A 25,851-nucleotide genomic window follows, 5' to 3' on the forward strand; every position below is an offset into this window, starting at 1 on the left:
TTTCATGTTAGCGGGACAGAGACTCAATCTGAGGGGTACCGATCCCGTCTTTAAGCACTCCCAGACATCGCAATCGTTTCAAACGATTTATTTTGTCGCCACAAAACAATGCTCCAGTAGTGTGAGATGTGTCACGGCAAGTTTTGAGAACGGTGATCAGCAATAGCCAATGAGAGCTTGCCAGAGAAGAAGCCAGTGAGTATCGCATCACCCAGAATGTGTACTCTTGAGCAGGAGCGATGACTACTACTAGAATGGGTTTGTACTTGCCATAGTGTCAAATCGCTACAGCTCTGACAAGCTCTTTACACGCAATGTTATTCAATTCAAAATGTATTGGCTAGATATTTCAACTCTTTATGGCAAGCGTGAATGTCTGACTGAAAACATTTATGAGGCTGCTTTGAGCCACAGCTCGTGGAGAAGTGACGAATCTTGTAGTGTGTGACACATCCGTGCCACATCCTTTAGTGTGCCCACCACTATGTTGGCAAGACAAAAAAACTACAGGAAAGACGGTCGTTTAATGTGAGAGGCTCAGCAATTTTAGGATTTTAAAAGTAGTGTAGTGTCTGCCAGCTCTCCTTTAGCTGAGGAGATGGGTCACACTGTCCTCCAATCCTTCAGTCAGCTAAAGACAAAGCAGGCTCAAAGCTCTGTTATGAAGTTTCCAAACTAGATGTTATTTTAGCCACATTTTTGCCGGCCGGCTGAATACGACCAAACTAAACAGAAACCTCTGTATTCACACACGCACGCACGCACACGCACACGCACACACACACACACACACCTGACCCCCCCAGGACACGGAGCAGTGAGAGTGTGGGAAAGTTATTTCTAGGGCAGAAGCGGAGAGCGTTCCTGGGCTTTGACTCTCCTGCTCCAGATCAACATTCCACCTTTGAACCGCTCCGGCTTCGGCCGTTTGTGCCTATGATGACAATTTCTCCTTTCCTCTTAGGGGGGCGGGCACAAGGGTGGAGGGGGGGTCACCTTTTTGGCAAGTTCCCTTCTCTCCGCTAACGTGACCCACGTTACCCAGCAGACCCACGTTACCCAGCAGACCCACGTTACCCAGCAGACCCACGTTACCCAGCAGACCCACGTTACCCAGCAGACCCACGTTACCCAGCAGACCATAGACCAGGGGACCCTAAGAGACGCAACAGCCCACGTTACCCAGCAGACCATAGACCAGGGGACCCTAAGAGACGTAACAGCCCACGTTACCCAGCAGACCATAGACCAGGGGACCCTAAGAGACGCAACAGCCCACGTTACCCAGCAGACCATAGACCAGGGGACCCTAAGAGACGTAACAGCCCACGTTACCCAGCAGACCATAGACCAGGGGACCCTAAGAGACGTAACAGCCCACGTTACCCAGCAGACCATAGACCAGGGGACCCTAAGAGACGTAACAGACCACGTTACCCAGCAGACCATAGACCAGGGGACCCTAAGAGACGTAACAGCCCACGTTACCCAGCAGACCCACGTTACCCAGCAGACCATAGACCAGGGGACCCCAACAGGTGGCCCACATATGAGTAGCTCACCAAACAATTCTCAAAGTACATGCAATTTTCACATGTTCCACTGCAAATTGTTATAAATAAAAGCTCCAAGCTACTATCTAATCAACGCAACAATGGCATTATCCACCCCTGGTTAGCCACTATTGGCTTAAAAAGCCAAACCTAACAATATTTGCCAATCAATTTCCAGAAAAGTGTTTTATTTTTTTTAAGCCTTAGAAAATAGCAAAAAACCTTTCCATATCCCAAAGACACATAGACACAATCTAAAAGCACCAGCAGGGTTCTACAGTAGCTACTAGTCACTACCATTATGCTAATTTAGGGGTGTTTATGAGATAGCCTCATCCCCTGTCTCCCAGCATCACTACACCACACACACACAACCCCACCCCAATCAACCAACCACCCCTCCCTGGTTGTTGTACTTGTACTCTCATCCTAATCCGAGTTGAAGATCGCTATGATTGTTTAATCTGGTCTGAATCGCGTCTGGCCGGGCCAGCCCAGTGTAATGTAATGAATGGTGAGCGCTATACGCGCCCTGTTAAGGGTTCACTGCTCCCCACTGAAACAGCTTCACTTCCAGGGCAGCTCAGGCAGAGCACAGCCTTACACAGTCTGGCAGGAGGGCAGCACATACGTCTTACTAAGTTATTATCCCACCATCTTGTTTTCATATCTGCTGCTCGTGAGAAGGTTGTTTTGTGTTGGAGACTGGATGTAGGGTAGCATGTCTGGCAACATTCCTGTCTCATCCTCTTTCTGGAGTTTGACTGGCCTAGATTACAACTACTACAAACACTAATACTGTTGCTCCCTTGTCGGGGGAAGACGGTAAGTGATGTACAGTACCATCCAAAAGTTTGGACACCTACTCAAGTCTTTAAAAAAAAACTATTTTCTACATTGTAGAATAATAGTGAAGACATCAAAACTACGAAATAACACATATGGAATCATGTAGTAACCAAAAAAAGTGTTCAACTTTGCCAAAAGGCACCTAAAGGACTCTGACCATGAGAAACAAGATTCTCTAAGGTAAATAAAATCTGTTTTTTATTGTTAATACATTTGCAAAAATGTCTAAAAAAACAGTTTTTGCTTTGTCATTATGGGGTATTGTGTGGAGATTGATATTTAAATATTTTGTTATTTAATACATTTTATAATAAAAGCTGTAACGTAACAAAATGTGGAAAAAGGGAAGGGGTCTGAATACTTTTCGAATGCACTGTATATCAGAATACTGTATATAAAAACCTACTGCATCATAAAAGCAGATGGGGGAATATTCACAACATACATCCAATTGGTAAGTATTCAGCTGAGGGGTCCGGTCGCGTGCCACGGACTCAACCTACACACCTTGCCCAAAACACAACAGGGCCTGTGTGCTTCGAGGTAGAGGAAGAGTATGAATTATTTATGTGGATTCTTTTTCAAGGAGTCCGTTCCGATCCGATTGTGACTCCCAAGACAGGCTATAGTTCCTTTGGCAGATGTATTGGAAATGTGACGAGTCATTGTGTTTTCATGTTAGGGTATTGCAGTTTTAGATAGATTTGATGTAAAATCATCACGTATATAAAATCAAATCACGACAGCTGTGATGTAAACCGGAAGTTTCGGTACAGTTTTATAAATGCAGACAGAGAATTTGTTCGTTCGACATGGTGGGATCTTTTTGTGTCTGCAAAATTATTTGTGCAAGGAATGGCGGTGGTAACGCCTTTATGAGCAAATATTGATACAATAACCATCATATCGAAGTAAACACGGAGTCACACGATTATATGGTGTGTGTGGTCCTCCCATTACGACTGGGGAAACCATGCAGTTTATTAGGCTACAGATGAACTTCACAGGCTGGTGAAAGAGCACGATGATCTTGATACTCCTTTTCAATACATATCAAGAGTCTTATTCTGGTGACATGATGATCAATGCTTGACTGCCGATTGACAAATACAAATATTCTCGCTATTATCCAGAATAATCTCATCACGTAGACTAGCCTACTGTATCTGTTGGCTAGAGGCTTGTGCCAAGTCCAGAGTGGGCACATCTGCTATTTAACGCAACAGTTTGTGACAAAACTATCCGTAGAGTTCAAAATGGATGGAAATGCATTGAACTTTAGATTGTTACTCGGTAGATGAAAACTACGTCATCCTGCACAGCCTTTTATCTGCAACAAGCTCATTTGATGGAAACATCTCGTGGGAAAAGGCCCATATTGTTTTTATGCAGATTTTTAGAATATCTGCATGAAAATGTGTCATCAATTGGATGGAAACCTAGCTGGTGTTTTATTTACTTCCTGTGTCTTGGCAGGACTACATTCTACTGTGAATGTCATACTGAGTGTACTCTATTAGAGTCAATATTGAATGACCCAGTTCTACAGTACAGTCTATCAGGCTCAGCTCTCCTCAATGGGAGCTTTACTACTACCACCACCATGCATAGAAACACACAGATGGGGACTCAGACATGGAATACAAACAAACTCAAACATTCACGAAGTCTCCCTCCCTCTCTCTGTTTAGAGCCTCTGAGGAGCCCTCATTTTAATTAGACCTGACCTCAAAATCACTTAACAGCTCCTCTCTGCTTCCACCTCACCCCCCTCTTCTCCTTCCCCATCGCTCAGCTCCGCTCTTCACATATGTCCATTAACACTCCTCCCTCGGCACCCACAGCCTTATACAGGGGGGCGGGGGTAGAGGGGTAGGGGGCAGAGCATGTGAGCGGAGCAGAGCAGAGCAAGGAGCAGAGCGTGCCCAATTTGACTGGAGCGTGGAGGGAGTTCCCCCAAAGGCTGGAGCGTTGGCCATTAGTGCTCACTACCTCAAGGCATGTCCAGGCCCAGCATGCATTTGATGTCTACTTGTGTGCTGCTACAGCCCCTTGCTTTAGCTACTGTCATGGAGTTCACTAAATATTTTCATTAAGAAACTGATAAAACACACAGGTGCTAAAACAAGGTTAACTTACAAAGATGAGGACCAAGAGCAAGAGAGGGAGTGTGGTGATGTAGTGTCCACAACTAAAGAATTATTGTGGAATCTGAAGGCTCATCCAAAAGGGTGAAGGGTGTTTAGCATCCCCAGTGGCTCTGCGAGCACGGAGAGGGGATTCTCAGCTGCTGCCTGCTCGAAAAATTCAAGGCACTGAGCAATTTCATTTTAAGTAAGTCATAGCCTATATGGGCAATTTATAGACTATAATGATTTAATACAACAAAACGTTTAAATGTTGAGAGCTTAATGTCCCTGCCAGTCTATTGTGTCGCACTTGCAAATGCTTCAAAATGTATTTATTTATTTATTTTGTAGGCTAAAGCCTTGAAATAATTGAAATAACATAGCCTAAATAATTCATTTTCGTTCCTTCGTAGACTTCATGTCTGGCTCCAGACCTATTTATAGTGTTTATATGCTGTTTAATATGACATGTAACCTATTTATAGTGTTTATATGCTGTTTAATATGACATGTAACCTATTTATAGTGTTTATATGCTGTTTAATATGACATGTAACCTATTTATAGTGTTTATATGCTGTTTAATATGGCATGTAACCTATTTATAGTGTTTATATGCTGTTTAATATGACACGTAACCTATTTATAGTGTTCATATGCTGTTTAATATGGCATGTAACCTATTTAGAGTGTTTATATGCTGTTTAATATGACATGTAACCTATTTATAGTGTTTATATGCTGTTTAATATGACACGTAACCTATTTAGAGTGTTTATATACTGTTTAATATGGCATGTAACCTATTTAGAGTGTTTATATGCTGTTTAATATGACATGTGACCTATAGACATGAAGTCTACGAAGGAACGAAAATGAATTATTTAGGCTATGTTATTTCAATTATTTCAAGGCTTTAGCCTACAAAATAAATAAATTTTGAAGCATTTGCAAAGTCCTCTCTGCTCTCGTCTTCCACTCTCATCCCTTTCTGTCCTCTCTGCTCTCGTCTTCCACCCTCATCCCTTTCTGTCCTCTCTGCTCTCGTCTTCCACCCTCATCCCTTTCTGTCCTCTCTGCTCTCGTCTTCCACCCTCATCCCTTTCTGTCCTCTCTGCTCTCGTCTTCCACCCTCATCCCTTTCTGTCCTCTCTGCTCTCGTCTTCCACCCTCATCTCTTTCTGTCCTCTCTGCTCCAGTCTTCCACCCTCATCCCTTTCTGTCCTCTCTGCTCCTGTCTTCCACCCTCATCCCTTTCTGTCCTCTCTGCTCCTGTCTTCCACCCTCATCCCTTTCTGTCCTCTCTGCTCCTGTCTTCCACCCTCATCCCTTTCTGTCCTCTCTGCTCCTGTCTTCCACCCTCATCACTTTCTGTCCTCTCTGCTCCTGTCTTCCACCCTCATCCCTTTCTGTCCTCTCTGCTCCAGTCTTCCACCCTCATCCCTTTCTGTCCTCTCTGCTATAGTCTTCCGCCCTCATCCCTTTCTGTCCTCTCTGCTATAGTCTTCCGCCCTCATCCCTTTCTGTCCTCTCTGCTATAGTCTTCCGCCCTCATCCCTTTCTGTCCTCTCTGCTCTAGTCTTCCGCCCTAATCCCTTTCTGCCCTCTCGTCTTGCATTCCTGGACATTAACCCACATCTTCCTCCTCTTTCATCCTCTTCTTTCGCAACTTCAATTTCTCTTCTGGTTTCCCCTTAATCTCCCCCTATCCTCTCTGCTCGCTCACTTCCTTCTTTAGTCCTCAAAAGATGATCTGGAAAATAACCAAACTAAAACTAAAAAACCCTCTTCCACTGTTACTCCTCCACACCTAGCTGACAGACAGACATCACAGAGGATCGGCCTGTCTCACCTCTCTAAGAGGGGACTAATTTGACACACATCCCCTAGTCTCATACTACAGCTGACCCCTGACCTCTTACCCTGCCATGGCACCCCAGTACCCCACCGGGGGGGTTATCCATCAGTCTGAGGGGTCACAGCAGGGTAAGGAGACTTCAATGGGTAATTCTCACATTCTACAGAGCTTCGTCAGGTGAGGTGAGCAGCCTTCATTGTGAAACTGAATGACTGACAAGTGTGTGAGCGTGTGTCTAGTATGAGTAAAGTATGACCAAGAATGCACACTATTTGTAGGTGTGTTTGTTTTTGTCTGTGTCAGTGCGTAAATATGTATCTGCATGTCACACCACAAGTGTGTGTGAGTGTGTGTGTCCCTGTGAGTGTGTTTTCCCTGTGAGTGTGTGTTAATCTGGTCTTAACACCTAGCCATCTACCTGCTCAGACATGGGTTAATTCTGCCCTAAGGCATTATGGGTAATGCCCGTCTGTCAACTGACACTTGAACTTTTCAGGACTACAATGGTAGCCACGGCAACCTTATCACGGAACCTGTCAAACCACCATGACAACGAGTGTATGTCAGTCTGTCCAGACTAGGGGTTATGTTTCAGTTTATATAGGGTTCAGCTATAGGGTAGACATCACGGCTGGGGACAACTCCTTTCAATGCAGTCAATTTAGGTAGTAAACTAAAATCCAGTTTACTTCCTGAACTTACTGAATTGAAATGCAATTGATCCCAACTCTACATAGGGTTTAGGAAGTATAGGCCCAGTCACAGAGGTTAGCAGGTCCACTCACATAAAGACAATGGTATGGTAAAGAATGCAGGATTTTGTCTTGGTATAAAAGGGATAATTGTTTGGCATGGTGGTGTACTCTCTCTCTCTGTGTGAACATAAAACCACAGAAACTAAGAGCGCGAGAAAAATAGAAAGGAAAGAGAGAGGACAGCATGAGCGAGAGACACCACTAGAAAAACAAACAGATTAATAGTTGAAGGTGGAGAAGGAGAGACACCACTAGAGAGAGAGAGATGAACAGTTGAAGGTAGAGAAGGAGAGACACCACTAGAGAGAGAGACAGATGAATAGTTGAAGGTAGAGAAGGAGAGACACCACTAGAGATAGACAGATGAATAGTTGAAAGTGGAGAGACACCACTAGAGACACACAGATGAATAGTTGAAGGTAGAGAAGGAGACACCACTAGAGAGAGACAGATGAATAGTTGAAGGTGGAGAAGGAGAGACACCACTAGAGCGAGACAGATGAATAGTTGAAGGTGGAGAAGGAGAGACACCACTAGAGAGAGACAGATGAATAGTTGAAGGTGGAGAAGGAGAGACCACTAGAGAGATAGACAGATGAATAGTTGAAGGTAGAGAAGGAGAGACACCACTAGAGAGAGACAGATGAATAGTTGAAGGTGGAGAAGGAGAGACACCACTAGAGAGAGACAGATGAATAGTTGAAGGTGGAGAAGGAGAGACACCACTAGAGAGATAGACAGATGAATAGTTGAAGGTGGAGAAGGAGAGACACCACTAGAGAGAGACAGATGAATAGTTGAAGGTGGAGAAGGAGAGACACCACTAGAGAGAGACAGGTGAATAGTTTAAGTTGGAGAAGGAGAGACACCACTAGAGAGAGACAGATGAATAGTTGAAGGTGGAGAAGGAGAGACACCACTAGAGAGAGAGACAGATGGATAGTTGAAGGTGGAGAAGGAGAGACACCACTAGAGAGAGAGACAGATGGATAGTTGAAGGTGGAGAAGGAGAGACACCACTAGAGAGAGAGACAGATGAATAGTTGAAGGTGGAGAAGGAGAGACACCACTAGAGAGAGACAGATGAATAGTTGAAGGTGATGAAGGAGAGACACCACTAGAGATAGACAGATAAATAGTTGAAGGTAGAGAAGGAGAGACACCACTAGAGAGAGACAGATGAATAGTTGAAGGTAGAGAAGGAGAGACACCACTAGAGAGAGAGACAGATGAATAGTTGAAGGTAGAGAAGGAGAGACACCACTAGAGAGAGAGACATATGAATAGTTGAAGGTGGATAAGGAGAGACACCACTAGAGAGAGAGACATATGAATAGTTGAAGTTGGAGAAGGAGAGACACCACTAGAGAGAGAGACAGATGAATAGTTGAAGGTGGAGAAGGAGAGACACCACTAGAGAGAGATCGCCAGATGAATAGTTGAAGGTAGAGAAGGAGAGACACCACTAGAGAGATCGACAGATTAATAGTTGAAGGTGGAGAAGGAGAGACACCACTAGAGAGAGACAGATGAATAGTTGAAGGTGGAGAAGGAGAGACACCACTAGAGAGATCGACAGATGAATAGTTGAAGGTGGAGAAGGAGAGACACCACTAGAGAGATAGACAGATGAATAGTTGAAGGTGGAGAAGGAGAGACACCACTAGAGAGAGAGACAGATGGATAGTTGAAGGTGGAGAAGGAGAGACACCATTAGAGAGATACAGATGATTAGTTGAAGGTAGAGAAGGAGAGACACCACTAGAGAGAGATAGACAGATGAATAGTTGAAGGTGGAGAAGGAGAGACACCACTAGAGAGAGACAGATGAATAGTTGAAGGTGGAGAAGGAGACACCACTAGAGAGAGATAGACAGATGAATAGTTGAAGGTGGAGAAGGAGAGACACCACTAGAGAGAGATCGACAGATGAATAGTTGAAGGTAGAGAAGGAGAGACACCACTAGAGAGATAGACAGATGAATAGTTGAAGGTGGAGAAGGAGAGACACCACTAGGGAGATAGACAGATGAATAGTTGAAGGAGAGTGACAGAGGGAGAGAGAGCCAGAGATGCAGGTAGAGGTAGAGAAAGAGGCTGAGCTGCCGCCCGGGGCGGACGTGTCCTGGAGTGATTAGTTGGCTTGGTGTGGGACGTCACACAGGGCTGGGAGGGAATCTCATCGCTATCTCACATGCCAATCAACATCCCTCTGGGACAGTTGTCCAACGGGTCACAGCCACGCCGAGACACGCAGACGGAACGCAAAGGTAAACACAGACATGCACACACCTGGGGTGAGGCAGTGACTCAGCAGAAATGGCCGCCGCACCCCCACCATGCATTACCCAGAATGCCAAGCGCCAATCACAACATTGAGAGAGTGCAGAGCATTATGTAACAATGGGAAACAACTGCTGATTGGCATGTGAGATCCAGGCTGCATCACAACCGGCTGTGATTGGGAGTCCCATAGGGCGGCGCACAATTGTCCCAGTGTCGTACGAGTTTGGCCGGTGTAGGCCGTCATTGTAAATAAGAATTTGTTCTTAACTGACTTGCCTATTTAAATAAAGGTTAAATAAATGTTTGATTGGTTTGATGGCGACTGGTGACGTCATGAGAGATACTCTGGAAATTCACTCCACACACACACACACACACAATACAGATCACCACCAGGGAATTTGATTGGCATTTCATATCGTGTGCTCGCTTATGTCAACATGTGTTGTAGCCAGTTTGACTTGACCTCTTTCCTCTCCCTCTCTTTTCTACTCCATGTCTTACTTTTATTAAGAGTGCTGCCTGTCATTCCCAAGACAACCCCACACAAAGCCTGTCCCTCACAGACAGTATGCAGCAGTACAACATCACCCAGTCCCACCGAGGCTCAGGGAGGAGCCCAGCAGACATACAGATCCACTAAGGGGGGGAATTAAAAGGCCGTTTAGAATAACCACCTTGACTTTTATGGACCTTATAAATCTACACCGGAGACAGCTTTTCAGAGGGAGAAGAGGAGAGGAGGAAAGGGAGGAGAGAAAGGAGGAAGAGGGGGTGAGAGAGAGGGAGGATAGAGGGTGATAAAGAGTAGAGGGATGATAAAGGGTAAGTATAACTCCCTGATTAACTACTACAAGGCCAGAGTATGATAAGTTAATAATAAGATAATGATACAGTAATGAGGGACAATGATGAGTTTGACAGAGGAGAGGCCCTTCATCTGGAGAGAAGAGCCACAGAGATGGATTACAGTGAAGGAGAGTGAATTTGTGTGTGTGTGTATGTGTGTCTGTTTGTGCGTGTGCGTGTGTGTGTGTGTGTGTGTGTGTGTGTGTGTGTGTGTGTGTGTGTGTGTGTGTGTGTGTGCGAGACGGATAAAGGCAAGGGCAAGAGGGGAGGGCAGCTGCACTTGAGTACTTGGATTGGGGGAGTCTGAGGAGGGAGAAAAGCGAGGGAGGAGACGGACACAGAGGGCCTTAATGGAGGGGCTGGATAGAGAAGCCAGAGGGTCAGGGAAGAGTTGAATTAGCATAGTCAAACCTTTAATGTCAGGAGAACTCAGTGAATATCACACTGAATATCTACAATAGAGAGTGAAAATGACAGATTCTGTACTAGGTCAGTCAGTCTAGTGACGGGGGTGTGTACCAATGCGGAAACAGAGCCATCGCAGTGCTTGACAGTCCCAAGATTTAACTTAACACCTGCCAGACCCTGACATAATTATCTCATCAGATGTACAGGCATATACACTGCACTATCCACACATTCCATACTATAGTAACAAAAGTTCTCAACAATAACAGGAAGTAGGTGTCATAGGGGCGTGATAAAGGCCCATAGTAACTAAAGTACTCAACAATAACAGGAAGTAGGTGTCATAGGGGCGTGATAAAGGCCCATAGTAACTAAAGTACTCAACAATAACAGGAAGTAGGTGTCATAGGGGCGTGATAAAGGCCCATAGTAACTAAAGTACTCAACAATAACAGGAAGTAGGTGTCATAGGGGCGTGATAAAAGTCCATAGTAACTAAAGTACTCAACAATAACAGGAAGTAGGTGTCATAGGGGCGTGATAAAGGCCCATAGTAACTAAAGTACTCAACAATAACAGGAAGTAGGTGTCATAGGGGCGTGATAAAAGTCCATAGTAACTAAAGTACTCAACAATAACAGGAAGTAGGTGTCACAGGGGCTTGATAAAGGTCCATATTAACTAAAGTACTCAACAATAACAGGAAGTAGGTGTCATAGGGGCGTGATAAAGGTCCATAGTAACTAAAGTACTCAACAATAACAGGAAGTAGGTGTCATAGGGGCGTGATAAAGGCCCATAGTAACTAAAGTACTCAACAATAACAGGAAGTAGGTGTCATAGGGGCGTGATAAAGGTCCATAGTAACTAAAGTACTCAACAATAACAGGAAGTAGGTGTCATAGGGGCGTGATAAAAGTCCATAGTAACTAAAGTACTCAACAATAACAGGAAGTAGGTGTCATAGGGGCGTGATAATGGCCCATAGTAACTAAAGTACTCAACAATAACAGGAAGTAGGTGTCATAGGGGCGTGATAAAAGTCCATAGTAACTAAAGTACTCAACAATAACAGGAAGTAGGTGTCATAGGGGCGTGATAAAGGTCCATAGTAGCTAAAGTACTCAACAATAACAGGAAGTAGGTGTCATAGGGGCGTGATAAAGGTCCATAGTAACTAAAGTACTCAACAATAACAGGAAGTAGGTGTCATAGGGGCGTGATAAAAGTCCATATTAACTAAAGTACTCAACAATAACAGGAAGTAGGTGTCATAGGGGCGTGATAAAGGTCCATAGTAACTAAAGTACTCAACAATAACAGGAAGTAGGTGTCATAGGGGCGTGATAAAAGTCCATAGTAACTAAAGTACTCAACAATAACAGGAAGTAGGTGTCATAGGGGCGTGATAAAGGTCCATAGTAGCTAAAGTACTCAACAATAACAGGAAGTAGGTGTCATAGGGGCGTGATGAAGGTCCATAGTAACTAAAGTACTCCAGAACACAATAGTCTTTCCTCATCTCCTGTTCATGAGCTGTTTCTTCTCTGGTACCTTTGAAGTTGCTCGGCAGTAGGTGTGACAACACTGGTGTATCTATAGTTTCACCTTTCTCATTGCCAACCGACAGCTGGAGAAAGTTCACACTTCTTGATGCACCCATCCCGTTAGCGGGATCATTTTCGTCAACCACCGCTGAATTGCAGAGCTCCAAATTCAAATTAAAGCACTAAAAATATTAAATTTTCATGAAATCACAAGTGCAATATAGCAAAACAGAGCTTAGCTTGTTGTTAATCCACCTGGCGTGTCAGATTTCAATAAAGCTTTTCGGCGAAAGCATACCAAGCGTTTATGTAAGAACACCTCTCTCAGTAGACAAAATATTACAAACAGCTAGCAGCCAAGTAGATAGGTCACGAAAGTCAGAAAAGCAATAAATTAAATCGCTTACCTTTGATGATCTTCGGATGTTTGCACTCACGAGACTCCCAGTTACACAATAAATGTTCCTTTTGTTCCATAATCCATAAAGATTATTTTTATATCCAAAATACCTCCATTTGGTTGGTGCGTTATGTTCAGAAATCAACAGGCTCGAGCGGTCACGACATCGCAGATGAAAATTCCAAATAGTATCCGTAATGTTCGGAGAAACATGTTAAACGTTTTTTATAATCAATCCTCAGGTTATTTTACAATATATAATCGATAATATATCAACCGGGAATGCAGCTTCTTCAGAGAGAGAGAGAGAGAGAGAGAGAAAATGGATACTCCAAGCTGTTGCGCATACAAAACGCTGCTGGCACCCAGCCGCGATGTGATCTTTCTCGCTAATTTTTCAAAATAAAAGCCTGAAACTATGTCTTAAGACTGTCCACACCATGGGGAAGCCATAGGGAAAGGAATCAGGTTGATATTCCTTTAAATGGAGCGAAGGCAGGCTATGGAACATGGCGCTTTCAAAATAGAGGCCACTTCCTGGTTTGATTTTCCTCAGGTTTTCGCCTGCAATATCAGTTCTGTTATACTCACAGACAATATTCTGACAGTTTTGGAAACTTTAGAGTATTTTCTATCCTAATCTGTCAATTATATGCATATTCTAGATTCTGAGCCTGAGAAATAGGCCGTTTCATTTGGGTACGTTTTTCATCCAAACATCAAAATACTGCCCCCTACACTCAAGAAGTTTTAACAGAGACTAGTGAAGCGAGGCTAACGCCAGAGACAATTCAAAATAACCATCAGCACTTACTGTGAGCCATGCTGTGGACAGGAAGAACGCAGAAGAAATTAAATGCAGAAGGTTTTAAATAAATCATTACTTCTGTTCTCAATGGAGATCTGTAATAAGTTAACGCTTTCATTAAAATGATAATATGATTTGGCTGTTGAGATAATGTGCTTTTTCTCTGCGTGTATGAGTATGTGCCTGAATGTGTATATTTGAAAGACAGCGTGTGTGAAAGACAGCGAGTGTGAAAGACAGCGTGTGTGAAAGACAGAGTGTGTGAAAGACAGAGTGTGTGAAAGACAGAGTGTGTGAAAGACAGTGTGTGTGAAAGACAGCGTGTGAAAGAGTATGAGAGAAAGTGTGTGAAAAGATAACAGGATATGACACGTGTTTGTTTGCTAGATTACGTAACCACAGGCTCGAGCGGGTTGTTGTGGTGGCAGAGGCCTACCTCAATGGTGAACTGCTTCCTCTTGAGTTTGAAGGCCAGGTCCTTGTTGTCGGGCAGATCACACACCAGGCAGTTCAGATAGGGCAGCTGACGTACATCTAGCAGACCTGGGAGAGAAGAGGACAGAGGGAAACCAATTTGGATAAAGGACAAAGTACACATCATCCATGGGTGCATCTCAATAGTCAAAGTGGCTTCCTCAATTGTCTTTTCCTTTCTCTGCACTGATGTGGAAACAAAGTGGATTGTGAACAGGTTATACCTGGAAGGCATTCACCACCTTCCTTGCCAGGCCCTCATAGACCTCCTATTAGGAGGGAGCTCAGGAGACAGGTTCCTTCGCCCTCCATGTTTCCCTGTCTCCTTCCCTCACTCTATCCTCCCTTCCAATCAGGAGCTGCAAGATTCAGCACTTGAAGCACTCAGGCAAAATGTTGTGATTATACTCAAGTAATGAGGCAGAACAAGATAAACAGGGACTTCTATTCCAGGGGACAAACTAATTGAGTTCTTATTTCAGGAAGGAAGACCGGCAGGCTGGAATGACTGTGTGTGTGTGTGTGTGTGTGTGTGTGTGTGTGTGTGTGTGTGTGTGTGTGTTGTAGGGCTTGCTATACATAATATGTTGTAGATGGGAGGGGTGGTGGGTGAGAGGAATAAATAGGTTCACTTTTCATAGGAAGAGACCTTAAGAAATTATCCCTCCCTCCGTAAAGTGACATTTCATAAAACTGGAGAGCAGAGGCAGGGATGGTACAAAAGATAGAGAAGAGAGAAAGAGAGAGAGGGGAATAGATGGAGAAAGAGAGGGGGATGGTGAGTTCTCTCCTCCGTGCACTTGGGTGATTTCCTATCGCCTGATTCGCTGTGACAGGCATCCCAGCATGCTTTGAGCAGCCCTGAACTGCTGCTACAAAACGCACACACACAAAACACACAATGAACACACATTTGCAAATTCTTAAACAGAGGATGTATATTTTGATATAGGTCAAATAGTGCCAGTATAGTTAAATATCAGATCAACATCTTTCTAACAGAGCGATTCAACCCTCAGCTGTGTATTATATTAAACCGTATCATTGTGTGGTGGGTGAACACAAAGCAAAACAATAGCGGTCAGTGGGACAGGTTAGGGACGTGGGACAGGTTAGGGACGTGGGACAGGTTAGGGACGTGGGACAGGTTAGGGACGTGGGACAGGTTAGGGACGTGGGACAGGTTAGGGACGTGGGACAAGTTAGGGACGTGGGACAAGTTAGGGACGTGGGACAAGTTAGGGACGTGGGACAGGTTCGGGACGTGGGATAGGTTAGGGACGTGGGACAGGTTAGGGACGTGGGACAGGTTAGGGATGTGGGACATGTCAGCATGTACATAAAACAACGTGTTAGAGGAGAAACTAAAAGATGCCATTTAATCACTCTTCATCTGTCTCAACTAGGGCTGACTAACCAGGCTGAGAGGAAAGGAGGAATAAACCAAAGGAAATTAGGAATAAACCAGAGGAGAGGAGAAGGGGAATAAACCAGAGGAAAGGGGGAGAGGAGAGGGAGAATAAACCAGAGGAGAGGGGGAATAAACCAGAGGAAAGGGGGAGAGGAGAGGGAGAATAAACCAGAGGAGAGGGGGAATAAACCAGAGGAAAGGGGGAGAGGAGAGGGAGAATAAACCAGAGGAGAGGGGGAATAAACCAGAGGAAAGGGGGAGAGGAGAGGGAGAATAAACTAGAGGAAAGGGGAGAGGAATAAACCAGAGGAACGGGGGAGAGGAGAGGGAGAATAAACTAGAGGAAAGGGGGAGAGGAATAAACCAGAGGGAAGGGGGAGAGGAGAGGGAGAATAAACCAGAGGAAAGGGGGAATAAACCAGAGGAGAGGGGGAGAGGAATAAACCAGAGGAGAGGGGGAATAAACCAGAGGAGAGGGGGAGAGGAATAAACCAGAGGAAAGGGGGAGAGGAATAAACCAGAGGAAAGGGGGAGAGGAGAGGGGGAATAAACCAGAGGAAAGGGGGAGAGGAGAGGGGGAATAAACCAGAGGAGAGGGGGAGAGGAGAGGGAGAATAAACCAGAGGAGAGGGGGAGAGGAGAGGGAGAATAAACCAGAGGAGAGGGGGAGAGGAGAGGGAGAATAAACCAGAGGAGAGGGGGAATAAACCAGAGGAGAGGGGGAATAAACCAGAGGAAAGGAGGAGAGGAGATGGGGAATAAACCAGAGGAAAGGAGGAGAGGAATAAACCAGAGGAAAAGAGCAAGAGAGAAAGAGAGGCATGACTAAAAATACCTCCATCTCTTAAACTGACCTTTATGTGTGGGAGAGAGAGAGTGAGGGAGTGATGGAGAGAGGGAACGTGTGTATGAGAGAGGGAGGGAGAGAGAGAGAGAGTGAGGGAGTGATGGAGAGAGGGAATGTGTGTATGAGAGAGGGAGATGCTTATATATATATATATATCCTTCCTATTCCCCCTCTCAGACTGTCATCCTCCATGTCAGAGCAGACTAAACCATCTATGGAGAGAGGAGTGGACAGAGAAAAAGATGGAGAGAGTGATGGTGAAGAATATGGATTCCCCAGCATTGGTCCACTCCGCTCTACACCAGGCCTCAGGGGTATATGGGACTGGGGTTGTATGTGTGTGCAGGGAGGGCAGGAGAGAGGAGCTCTGCTGGGGGGTGAGGGGGAGAGTGCGGCGTGGCAGCTGAATCCCCCCCGGCCTGTCTAGTGAGGAGCACGTCTGATTGAGCAGCAGCCCACTAACAGGCCCTGACAGCCTGGGCTGCCCTGTGAGGGGCCTGCCTGCCTAGCCGACCAGCCTCCACAATCTCTCTCTCTCACACACACACACACACACACACACACACACACACACACCTTGTGTGTGTGGGGGAGGTTACCGTGGTAATCTTTGTACAGGGGGTTGGTCTCTCTCTCTGAGCCTCTGAAGGACTCTAGAGCGATGGCCGTGTCACACAACCTGGTTATATTGCCCATCAGAGCTCTGTTCTGTAGGAGAGAGAGAGATGGAGAGAAGAAAGAGAGATGGAGAGTGAGGGTGAGGGAAAGAGACAAAAAGGGAGAGAGAAAGATGAGTGATCACAGGTAATTGAAAACCTCCTGACGTCAGCGCTGAAATTAAATTAGGGGGGGGGGGGGCAGTTGTTGAGGTTACATGGAGAAAGGTGTGGGGGGGGCAGTTGTTGAGGTTACATGGAGAAAGGTGTTGGGGGGGCAGTTGTTGAGGTTACATGGAGAAAGGTGTGAGGGGGGCAGTTGTTGAGGTTACATGGAGAAAGGTGTGGGGGGGGCAGGTGTGGAGGTTACATGGAGAAAGGTGTGGGGGGGGGCAGTTGTTGAGGTTACATGGAGAAAGGTGTGAGGGGGGCAGTTGTTGAGGTTACATGGAGAAAGGTGTGGGGGGGGCAGTTGTTGAGGTCAGATGTAGAATGGTGTGGGGGGCAGTTGTAGAATGGTGTGGGGGGGGCAGTTGTAGAATGGTGTGGGGGGCAGTTGTTGAGGTCAGATGTAGAATGGTGTGGGGGGGCAGTTGTTGAGGTCAGATGTAGAATGGTGTGGGGGGCAGTTGTTGAGGTCAGATGTAGAATGGTGTGGGGGGGCAGTTGTTGAGGTCAGTTGTAGAATGGTGTGGGGGGGGCAGTTGTTGAGGTCAGATGTAGAATGGTGTGGGGGGGCAGTTGTTGAGGTCAGTTGTAGAATGGTGTGGGGGGGGGCAGTTGTTGAGGTCAGATGTAGAATGGCTTGGGGGTTAAAGGTAAACATTAGGAGCAGCAAGGAGGAGATGCTGCATAATATCTTTGTACCACATAACACACAAGTAGAGAGATGTATATATGTACACTCATGCACAAAGACAAACACACACGCAACATGCACACAAGAACACAAACACACAGTTGAAGGAGTGAAGGGGAGAGGATCGCTCGAGGAGGGCTCCCCCTGCTGGTCAGATCTCCCTCTGTTGTGACAGCAGAGAACAAGGAAGAGGGAGAGAGAGGAATGCAGGGTGATAGAGGGAGGGAGGGAGGGAGGGGGGTTGGGAGAGAGGGACACAGGGAGAGAGGGAGAGAGGGACGCAGGGAGAGAGGGAGAGAGGGACGCAGGGAGAGAGGGACGCAGGGAGAGAGGGACGCAGGGAGAGAGGGACGCAGGGAGAGAGGGACGCAGGGAGAGAGGGACGCAGAGAGAGAGGGACGCAGGGAGAGAGGGACGCAGGGAGAGAGGGACGCAGGGAGAGAGGGACGCAGGGAGAGAGGGACGCAGGGAGAGAAGGAAAGAGGAAGAGGGAGAGAGGGACGCAGGGAGAGAGGGAGAGGGACGCAGGGAGAGAGGGACGCATGGAGAGAGGGAGAGGGACGCAGGGAGAGAGGGAGAGAGGGACGCAGGGAGAGAGGGATGTCAGGGAGAGAGGGAGAGAGAGACGCAGGGAGAGAGGGACGCAGGAAGAGAGGGACGCAGGAAGAGAGGGAAAGAGGAAGAGAGGGACGCAGGGAGAGAGGGACGCAGGGAGAGAGGGAGAGAGGGACGCAGGGAGAGAGGGACGCAGGGAGAGAGGAAAACAGGAAGAGAGGGAGAGAGAAACACAGCAAGAGAGGAATAGAGGGACGCAGGGAGAGCGGGACGCAGGGAGAGAGGGACGCAGGGAGAGAGAAAAACAGGAAGAGAGGGAGAGAGGAACACAGCAAGAGAGGAAGAGAGGGACGCAGGGAGAGAGGGACGCAGGGAGAGAGGAAAACAGGAAGAGAGGGAGAGAGGAACACAGCAAGAGAGGAAGAGAGGGACGCAGGGAGAGAGGGACGCAGGGAGAGAGGGACGCAGGGAGAGAGAAAAACAGGAAGAGAGGGAGAGAGGAACACAGCAAGAGAGGAAGAGAGGGACGCAGGGAGAGAGGGAGAGAGGAACACAGCAAGAGAGGAAGAGAGGGACGCAGGGAGAGAGGAAAACAGGAAGAGAGGGAGAGAGGGACGCAGTAAGAGAGGAAGAGAGGGACGCAGGGATGGTGGGAGTTTTCTATTATTCATCTCCTCAGCCTCTTAAATCATTAAGGTCCTCCTCTCTGTGTTGGCTGCCTGCCACCTGCCTGATGCAGTTTTCATGCCTTCCTGTCTTATCTTCCTTTCTTGTTCTCCATCCTTTACACTTGTGTTCTACTGTTAAAGTATGCATGTCCCCCCAGTCATGCCTCAGAGCACTTAGAGGCTGAGGTCAGTCACACACAGAAATTAAACCCCGGGTGAGCGAAATTACTTAGCACACATTTTAATTGTACTGTTTAGAGGGGTGGGCCACCAATAGTGTGTGTGTGGTCTGTGATTTTAGGATGGCCAACTAAATGAACATCCTGTCTATAATTATCAGCTATACTTTTCAGCTATACTTTTCAGCTATACTTTTCAGCTATACTTTTTGTGGCTGTTTATTTACCACCACAGACTGATGCTGGCACTAAGACCGCACTCAGTCAGCTGTATAAGGAAATAAGAAAACAGGAAAGAAACCACTCACCCAGAGGCGGCGCTCCTAGTGGCCGGAGACTTTAATGCAGGGAAACTTAAATCAGTTCTACAAAGCTCTATCAACATGTTAAATGTGCAACCAGAGGGAAAAAAATTCTAGATCACCTGTACTCCACACACAAAGACACGTACAAAGCTCTCCCTCGCCCTCCATTTGGTAAATCCGAACACAACTCTATCCTCCTCATTTTGAGCTTGTAATTGCTGCTTACAAGCAAAAATTAAAGCAGGAAGCACCAGTGACTCGGTCAATAAAAAAATGGTCAGATGAAGCAGATGCTAAACTACAGGACTGTTTTGCTGTCACAGAATGGAACATGTTCCGGGATTCTTTCGATGACATTGAGGAATACACCACATTAGTCACTGGCTTTAACAATAAGTGCATTGAGGACGTCGTCCCCACAGTGACTGTACGTACATACCCCAACCAGAAGCCATGGATTACAGGCAACATTCGCACTGAGCTAAAGGGTACAGCTGCCGCTTTCAAGGTGCGGGACTCTAACCCGGAAGCTTACAAGAAATCCCACTATGCCCTGAGATGAACCATCAAACAGGCAAAGAGTCAATACAGGGCTAAGATTGAATCATACTACACCGGCTCAGACGCTGCTCGGATGTGGCAGGGCTTGCAAACTATTACAGACTACAAAGGGAAGCACAGCCAAGAGCTGCCCAGTGATACGAGCCTACCAGACGAGCTAAATCACTTCTATGCTCGCTTCGAGGCAAGCAACACTGAGGCATGCATGAGAGCATCAGCTGTTCCATAGCGTCCATAGCCATGGAGTGCTTTGAAAGGATGGTAATGGCTCACATAACACCATTATCCCAGAAACCCTAGACCCACTCCAATTTGCATACAGCCCAAACAGATCCACAGATGATGCAATCTCTATTGCACTCCACAGTGCCCTTTCATACCTGGACAAAAGGAACACCTATGTGAGAATGTTGTTCATTGACAACAGCTCAGTGTTCAACACCATAGTACCCTCAAAGCTCATCACCAAGGGACTAAACACCTCCCTCTGCAACTGGATCCTGGACTTCCTGACAGGTGGTGAGGGTAGGTAGCAACACATCTGCCACACTGATCCTCAACACTGGAGCTCCCCAGGGGCGCGTGCTCAGTCCCCTCCTGTACTCCCTGTTCACCCACGACTGCATGGCCAGGCAAGACTCCAACACCTTCATTAAGTTTGCTGACTACACAACAGTGGTAGGCCGGATCACCGACAATGACGAGACAGTCTATAGGGAGGAGGTCAGAGACCTGGCCGGGTGGTACCAGAATAACAACCTATACCTCAACGTAACCAAGACTAAGGAGATGATTGTGGACTACAGGAAAAGGAGCACCGAGCACGCCCACATTCTCATCGATGGGGCTGTAGTGGGGCAGGTCGAGAGCTTCAAATTCCTTGGTGTCCACATCAACAACAAACTAGATTGGTCCAAACACACCAAGATTGTCGTGAAGAGGGCACAACAAAGCCTATTCCCCCTCAGGAAACTAAAAAGATTTGGCATGGGTCCTGAGATCCTCAAAAGGTTCTACAGCTGCAACATCGGTTGCATCACTGCCTGGTGCGGCAATTGCTCGGCCTCTGACCGCAAGGCACTTCAGAGGGTAGTGTGTACGGCAAAGCTCCCTGCCATCCAAGACCTCTACACCAGGCGGTGTCAGAGGAAGGCCCTAAAAATTGTCAAAGACCCCAGCCACCCATCAGACTGTTCTCTCTCCTACCGCATGGCAAGCTGTATCGGAGTGCCAAGTCTAGGACAAAAAGGCTTCTCAACAGTTTTTACCCCCAAGCCATAAGTCTCCTGAACAGGTAACCAAATGGTTACTTGGACTATCTGCATTGTGTCCCACCACCCGCCAACCCCTCTTTTTACACTTCTGCTACTCTCTGTTCATCATACATGCACAGTCACTTTAACGATACCTACATGTACATACTACCTCAATAAGCCTGACTAACATTATATAGCCTTGCTACTCTTTTTTCAAATGTCTTTTTACTGTTGTTTTATTTCTTTACTTACCTACACACACACACCTTTTTTTTTTCCGCACCATTGGTTATAGCCTGTAAGTAAGTATTTCACTGTAAGGTCTACTACACCTGTTGTATTCGGCGCACGTGACAAATAACCTTTAATATGATTTGTCTGTCCCCTCACTGTCTGATCCACCGCGTCGGCTTCTCCTTCACATACGGGTAACTGCCAAAATAAAGGAAACACCAACTTAATAGGGCGTTGGGCCACCAAGAGCCACCAGAACAGCTTCAAGGAGCCATGGCATAGATTCTACAAGTGTCTGGAAGTCTATTGGAGGGATGTGACAACATTCTTTCACGATCAATTTCATAATTTGGTGTTTTGGTGATGGAAAATACAGTCTCAGGCGCCGCTCCAGAATCTCCCATAAGCGTTTAATTGGGGTGAGATCTGGTGACTGATGCACACACCCTTTAAACCCCCTATGCTCCTTATAGAGACCTCTCTTTCAAAGTCACTGAGATCTCTTCTTCTAGCCATGGTAACCAAATTTTTATATATGACCCTAAGCATGATGGGATGTTAATTGCTTAATTAACTCAATAACCACATGTGTGTGGAAGCACCTGCTTTCAATATACTATGTATGCCTCATTTACTCAAGATTTTGGCAGTTACCTGTAGGTCATCAGACAACATATCACAATCAATAAACCAAATGCCGACGTCTTGCCGCTTCAATGCAGTTATCCTTTCCCCTATATGCAGTCGTGGACAAAGGTTTTGAGAATGACACAAATATTAAATTCCACAAAGTTTGCTGCTTCGGTGTCTTTAGATATTTTTGTTAGATGTTACTATGGAATACTGAAGTATAATTACAAGCATTTCATAAGTTTCAAAGGCTTTTATTGACAATTACATGAAGTTGATGCAAAGAGTCAATATTTGCAGTGTTGACTCTCCTTTTTCAAGACCTCTGCAATCTACCCTGGCATGCTGTCAATTAACTTCTGGGCCACATCCTGACTGATGGCAGCCCATCCTTGCATAATAAATGCTTGGAGTTTGCCAGAATTTTTGGGGGTTTTGTTTGTCCACCCGCCTCTTGAGGACTGACCACAAATTCTCAATGGGATTAAGGTCTGGGGAAATTCCTGGCCACAGACCCAAAATATTTTTGGGTCCATGGCAACCTTATAAGAATGTGAAATGTCAGAAAAATAGTAGAGAGAATGATTTATTTCAGCTTTTATTTCTTTCATCAGATTCCCAGTGGGTCAGAAGTTAACATACGCTCAATTAGCATTTGGTAGCATTGCCTTTAAATTGTTAAACTTGGGTCAAACATTTCGGGTAGCCTTCCACAAGCTTCCCACAATAAGTTGGGTGAATTTTGGTCCATTCCTCCTGACAGAGCTGGTGTAACTGAGTCAGGTTTGTAGGCTTCCTTGCTCGCACACGATTTTTTCTGTTCTGCCCACAAATGTTCTATAGGATTGAGATCAGGGCTTTGTGATGGCCACTCCAATACCTTGACTTTGTTGTCCTTAAACCATTTTGCCACATCTTTGGAAGTATGCTTGGGGTCATTGTCCATTTGGAAGACCCATTTGCGACCAAGCTTTTAACTTCCTGACTGATGTCTTGAGATGTTGCTTCAATATATCCACATTCTTTTCCTACCTCATGATGCCATCTATTTTGTGAAGTGCACCAGTCTCTCCTGCAGCAAAGCACCCCCACAACATAATGCTGCCACCCCCGTGCTTCACAGTTGGGATGGTGTTATTCAGCTTGCAAGCCTCCTCCTTTTACCTCCAAACATAACAATGGTCATTATGGCCAAACAGTTCTATTTTTGTTTCATCAGACCAGAGGACATTTCTCCAAAACATACGATCTTTGTCCCCATGTGCAGTTGCAAACCGTAGTCTGCCATTTTTCTTCTTTCTTGCTGAGCGGCCTTTCAGGTTATGTCAATATAGGACTTGTTTTACTGTGGATATAGATACTTTTGTACCCGTTTCCTCCAGCATCTTCACAAGGTCCTTTGCTGTTGATCTGGGATTGATTTGCACTTTTCGCACCAAAGTACATTCATCTCTAGGGGATAGAACGAGTCTCCTTCCTCAGCAGTACGACGGCTGCGTGGACCCGTGGTGTTTATACTTGCGTACTATTGTTTGTACAGATGAACGTGGTACCTTCAGGCGTTTGGAAATTGCTCCCAAGGATGAACCCGACTTGTGGAGGTCTACAATTTATTTTTTGAGGACTTGGCTGATATTTTTTGATTTTCCCATGATGTCAAGCGAAGAGGCACTGTGTTTGAAGTTAGGCCTTGAAATACATCCACAGGTACACCTCCAATTGACTCAAACAATGTCAATAAGAAGCTTCTAAAGCCATGACATCATTTTTACAAGATGTTTAAAGGCACAGTCAACTTAGTGTATGTAAACTTCTGACCCACTGGAATTGTGATACAGTGAATTATAAGTGAAATAATCTGTCTGTAAACAATTGTTGGAAAAAGTACTTGTGTCATGCACAAAGTAGATGTCTTAACCGACTTGCCAAAACTATAGTTTGTTAACAAGAAATTTGTGGTGGTTGAAAAACGAGTTTTAATGACTCCAACCTAAGTGTATGTACATTTCCGACTTCAACTGTACGTGATTTGACATAATTTTATCTGTGGCCAATGACCTTGAATCTTCTTGGATGGGCACTACTAATGTAACTAAGGCAGCACCCAAGGGGCTTGAATTTCGAGCTCTACCCTTAGATTTGGCGGTGACGTAGTGTCCCCATGAGTGACAGAACACTGAGCCATTCACGGCGCAAATAGAGAACATTACCAACCCCTATGTTCTGTATTTTCCACTGGCTGCCCCTCCACCACAGAAAGCACTGAGCTAGGCTGAAACACCTGCATTTTGGAGCTGCCTTACTCAAGAAAGCAAAAAAGAGACCAAGTTTGTATGTGGCTTTATTAACTCAATATATATATATTTTTTTAAATGTACATCGTTTCCAAACTGATGTGTGACACGTATTAATGTCAATATTACATGCAAAGCATGCATCCCTCAAAAAATAATATATATTATTATTTTTAGCTAAAAAGGTAGGGATCAAAACTAGTGGGGCTCTGAATGATGGGTGTGTGTGATGAGCAAGGGGACCGAGGTCCTGATTAAAGTTTCAAGTGGACTGTGGCACTGGGCGGTGTGAGGAGGCTTTCTGTGCATCACTCTTCCTCCCTGGGTGTGGGTGTTTAATAATGGATAGCCCAGCTAGCCCCACTGCTGCCAGTCTAGACTGTCTGTGGCTGAGAGAGACCAGACTAACCAACTAGCTAAATAAAGCTTCCTCTATCACAGTCACGTGTTGCTATACCTCCAACATCACGTGTTGCGATACCTCCAACATCATGTGTTGCTATACCTCCAACATCACGTGTTGCTATACCTCCAACATCACGTGTTGCTATACCTCCAACATCACGTGTTGCTATACCTCCAACATCACGTGTTGCTATACCTCCAACATCACGTGTTGCTATACCTCCAACATCACGTGTTGCTATACCTCCAACATCACGTGTTGCTATACCTCCAACATCACGTGTTGCGATACCTCCAACATCACGTGTTGCTATACCTCCAACATCACGTGTTGCTATACCTCCAACATCACGTGTTGCTATACCTCCAACATCACGTGTTGCTATACCTCCAACATCACGTGTTGCTATACCGCCAACATCACGTGTTGCTATACCTCCAACATCACGTGTTGCTATACCTCCAACATCACGTGTTGCTATACCTCCAACATCACGTGTTGCTATACCTCCAACATCACGTGTTGTGATGTCCCCAACATCACGTGTTGCTATACCTCCAACATCACGTGTTGCTATACCTCCAACATCACGTGGTTGTTATAGGGTGGAGGGGGGTAGAGAATCAGATATGAAGGGTTTAGTATTCAGGCCAGAGAGGGACAGTCAGTGGTCACTCCCATCAGAGAAGGCATCGTTGTCCATACTACCTCTCAGGACAGGGTTAGGGGGTACAGGGTAGGGCCCGGGAACATACCAGTATCGCGATTCTTGTTAGTATTGTGGCAAGGAAACAAAACACATAGGGGATTTAACTTCTTTAGGAAAACAGACGAATTGTTGGAAACAAAACCTCATTATGATGTCATCTAGAGTCCCATGCATTTATGTTCCAAGCTATAGCATACAATAAAGGTTCAACTATATTAATCAAAAATGTAAATTATTATTGGGTCTTATGGATGCGGAAGGCTTATTTTTAGCCTAGATATCATTTTATAAGCCCTGAATTCATTAGATTATTGCTGACTGTTTGAAATGCAGTGTATTTGACCTGAAATTGTGCAACAACGCTT

At 45.6% G+C, this 25,851-nt stretch overlaps 1 protein-coding gene across 1 annotated transcript in view; it reads right to left on the reverse strand.

Moving 5' to 3' along the window:
* LOC149983146 (elongator complex protein 4-like) overlaps positions 1-25,851 on the reverse strand; it is a 107,988-nt gene that overhangs the window by 52,651 nt on the left and 29,486 nt on the right. The window contains exons 8-9 of the mRNA XM_090239210.1: positions 16,774-16,882; positions 13,879-13,985 (exon numbers count right to left, since the gene is read on the reverse strand). Coding sequence (XP_090095336.1) covers positions 13,879-13,985; positions 16,774-16,882 — 216 coding nt within the window. The remainder of the gene's footprint in view (positions 1-13,878; positions 13,986-16,773; positions 16,883-25,851) is intronic.

The sequence above is a fragment of the Oncorhynchus mykiss genome, chromosome 6 (genome assembly GCF_057628025.1).
Source record: "Oncorhynchus mykiss isolate SJ-2025 chromosome 6, ASM5762802v1, whole genome shotgun sequence".
Classification (NCBI taxonomy): domain Eukaryota; kingdom Metazoa; phylum Chordata; class Actinopteri; order Salmoniformes; family Salmonidae; genus Oncorhynchus; species Oncorhynchus mykiss.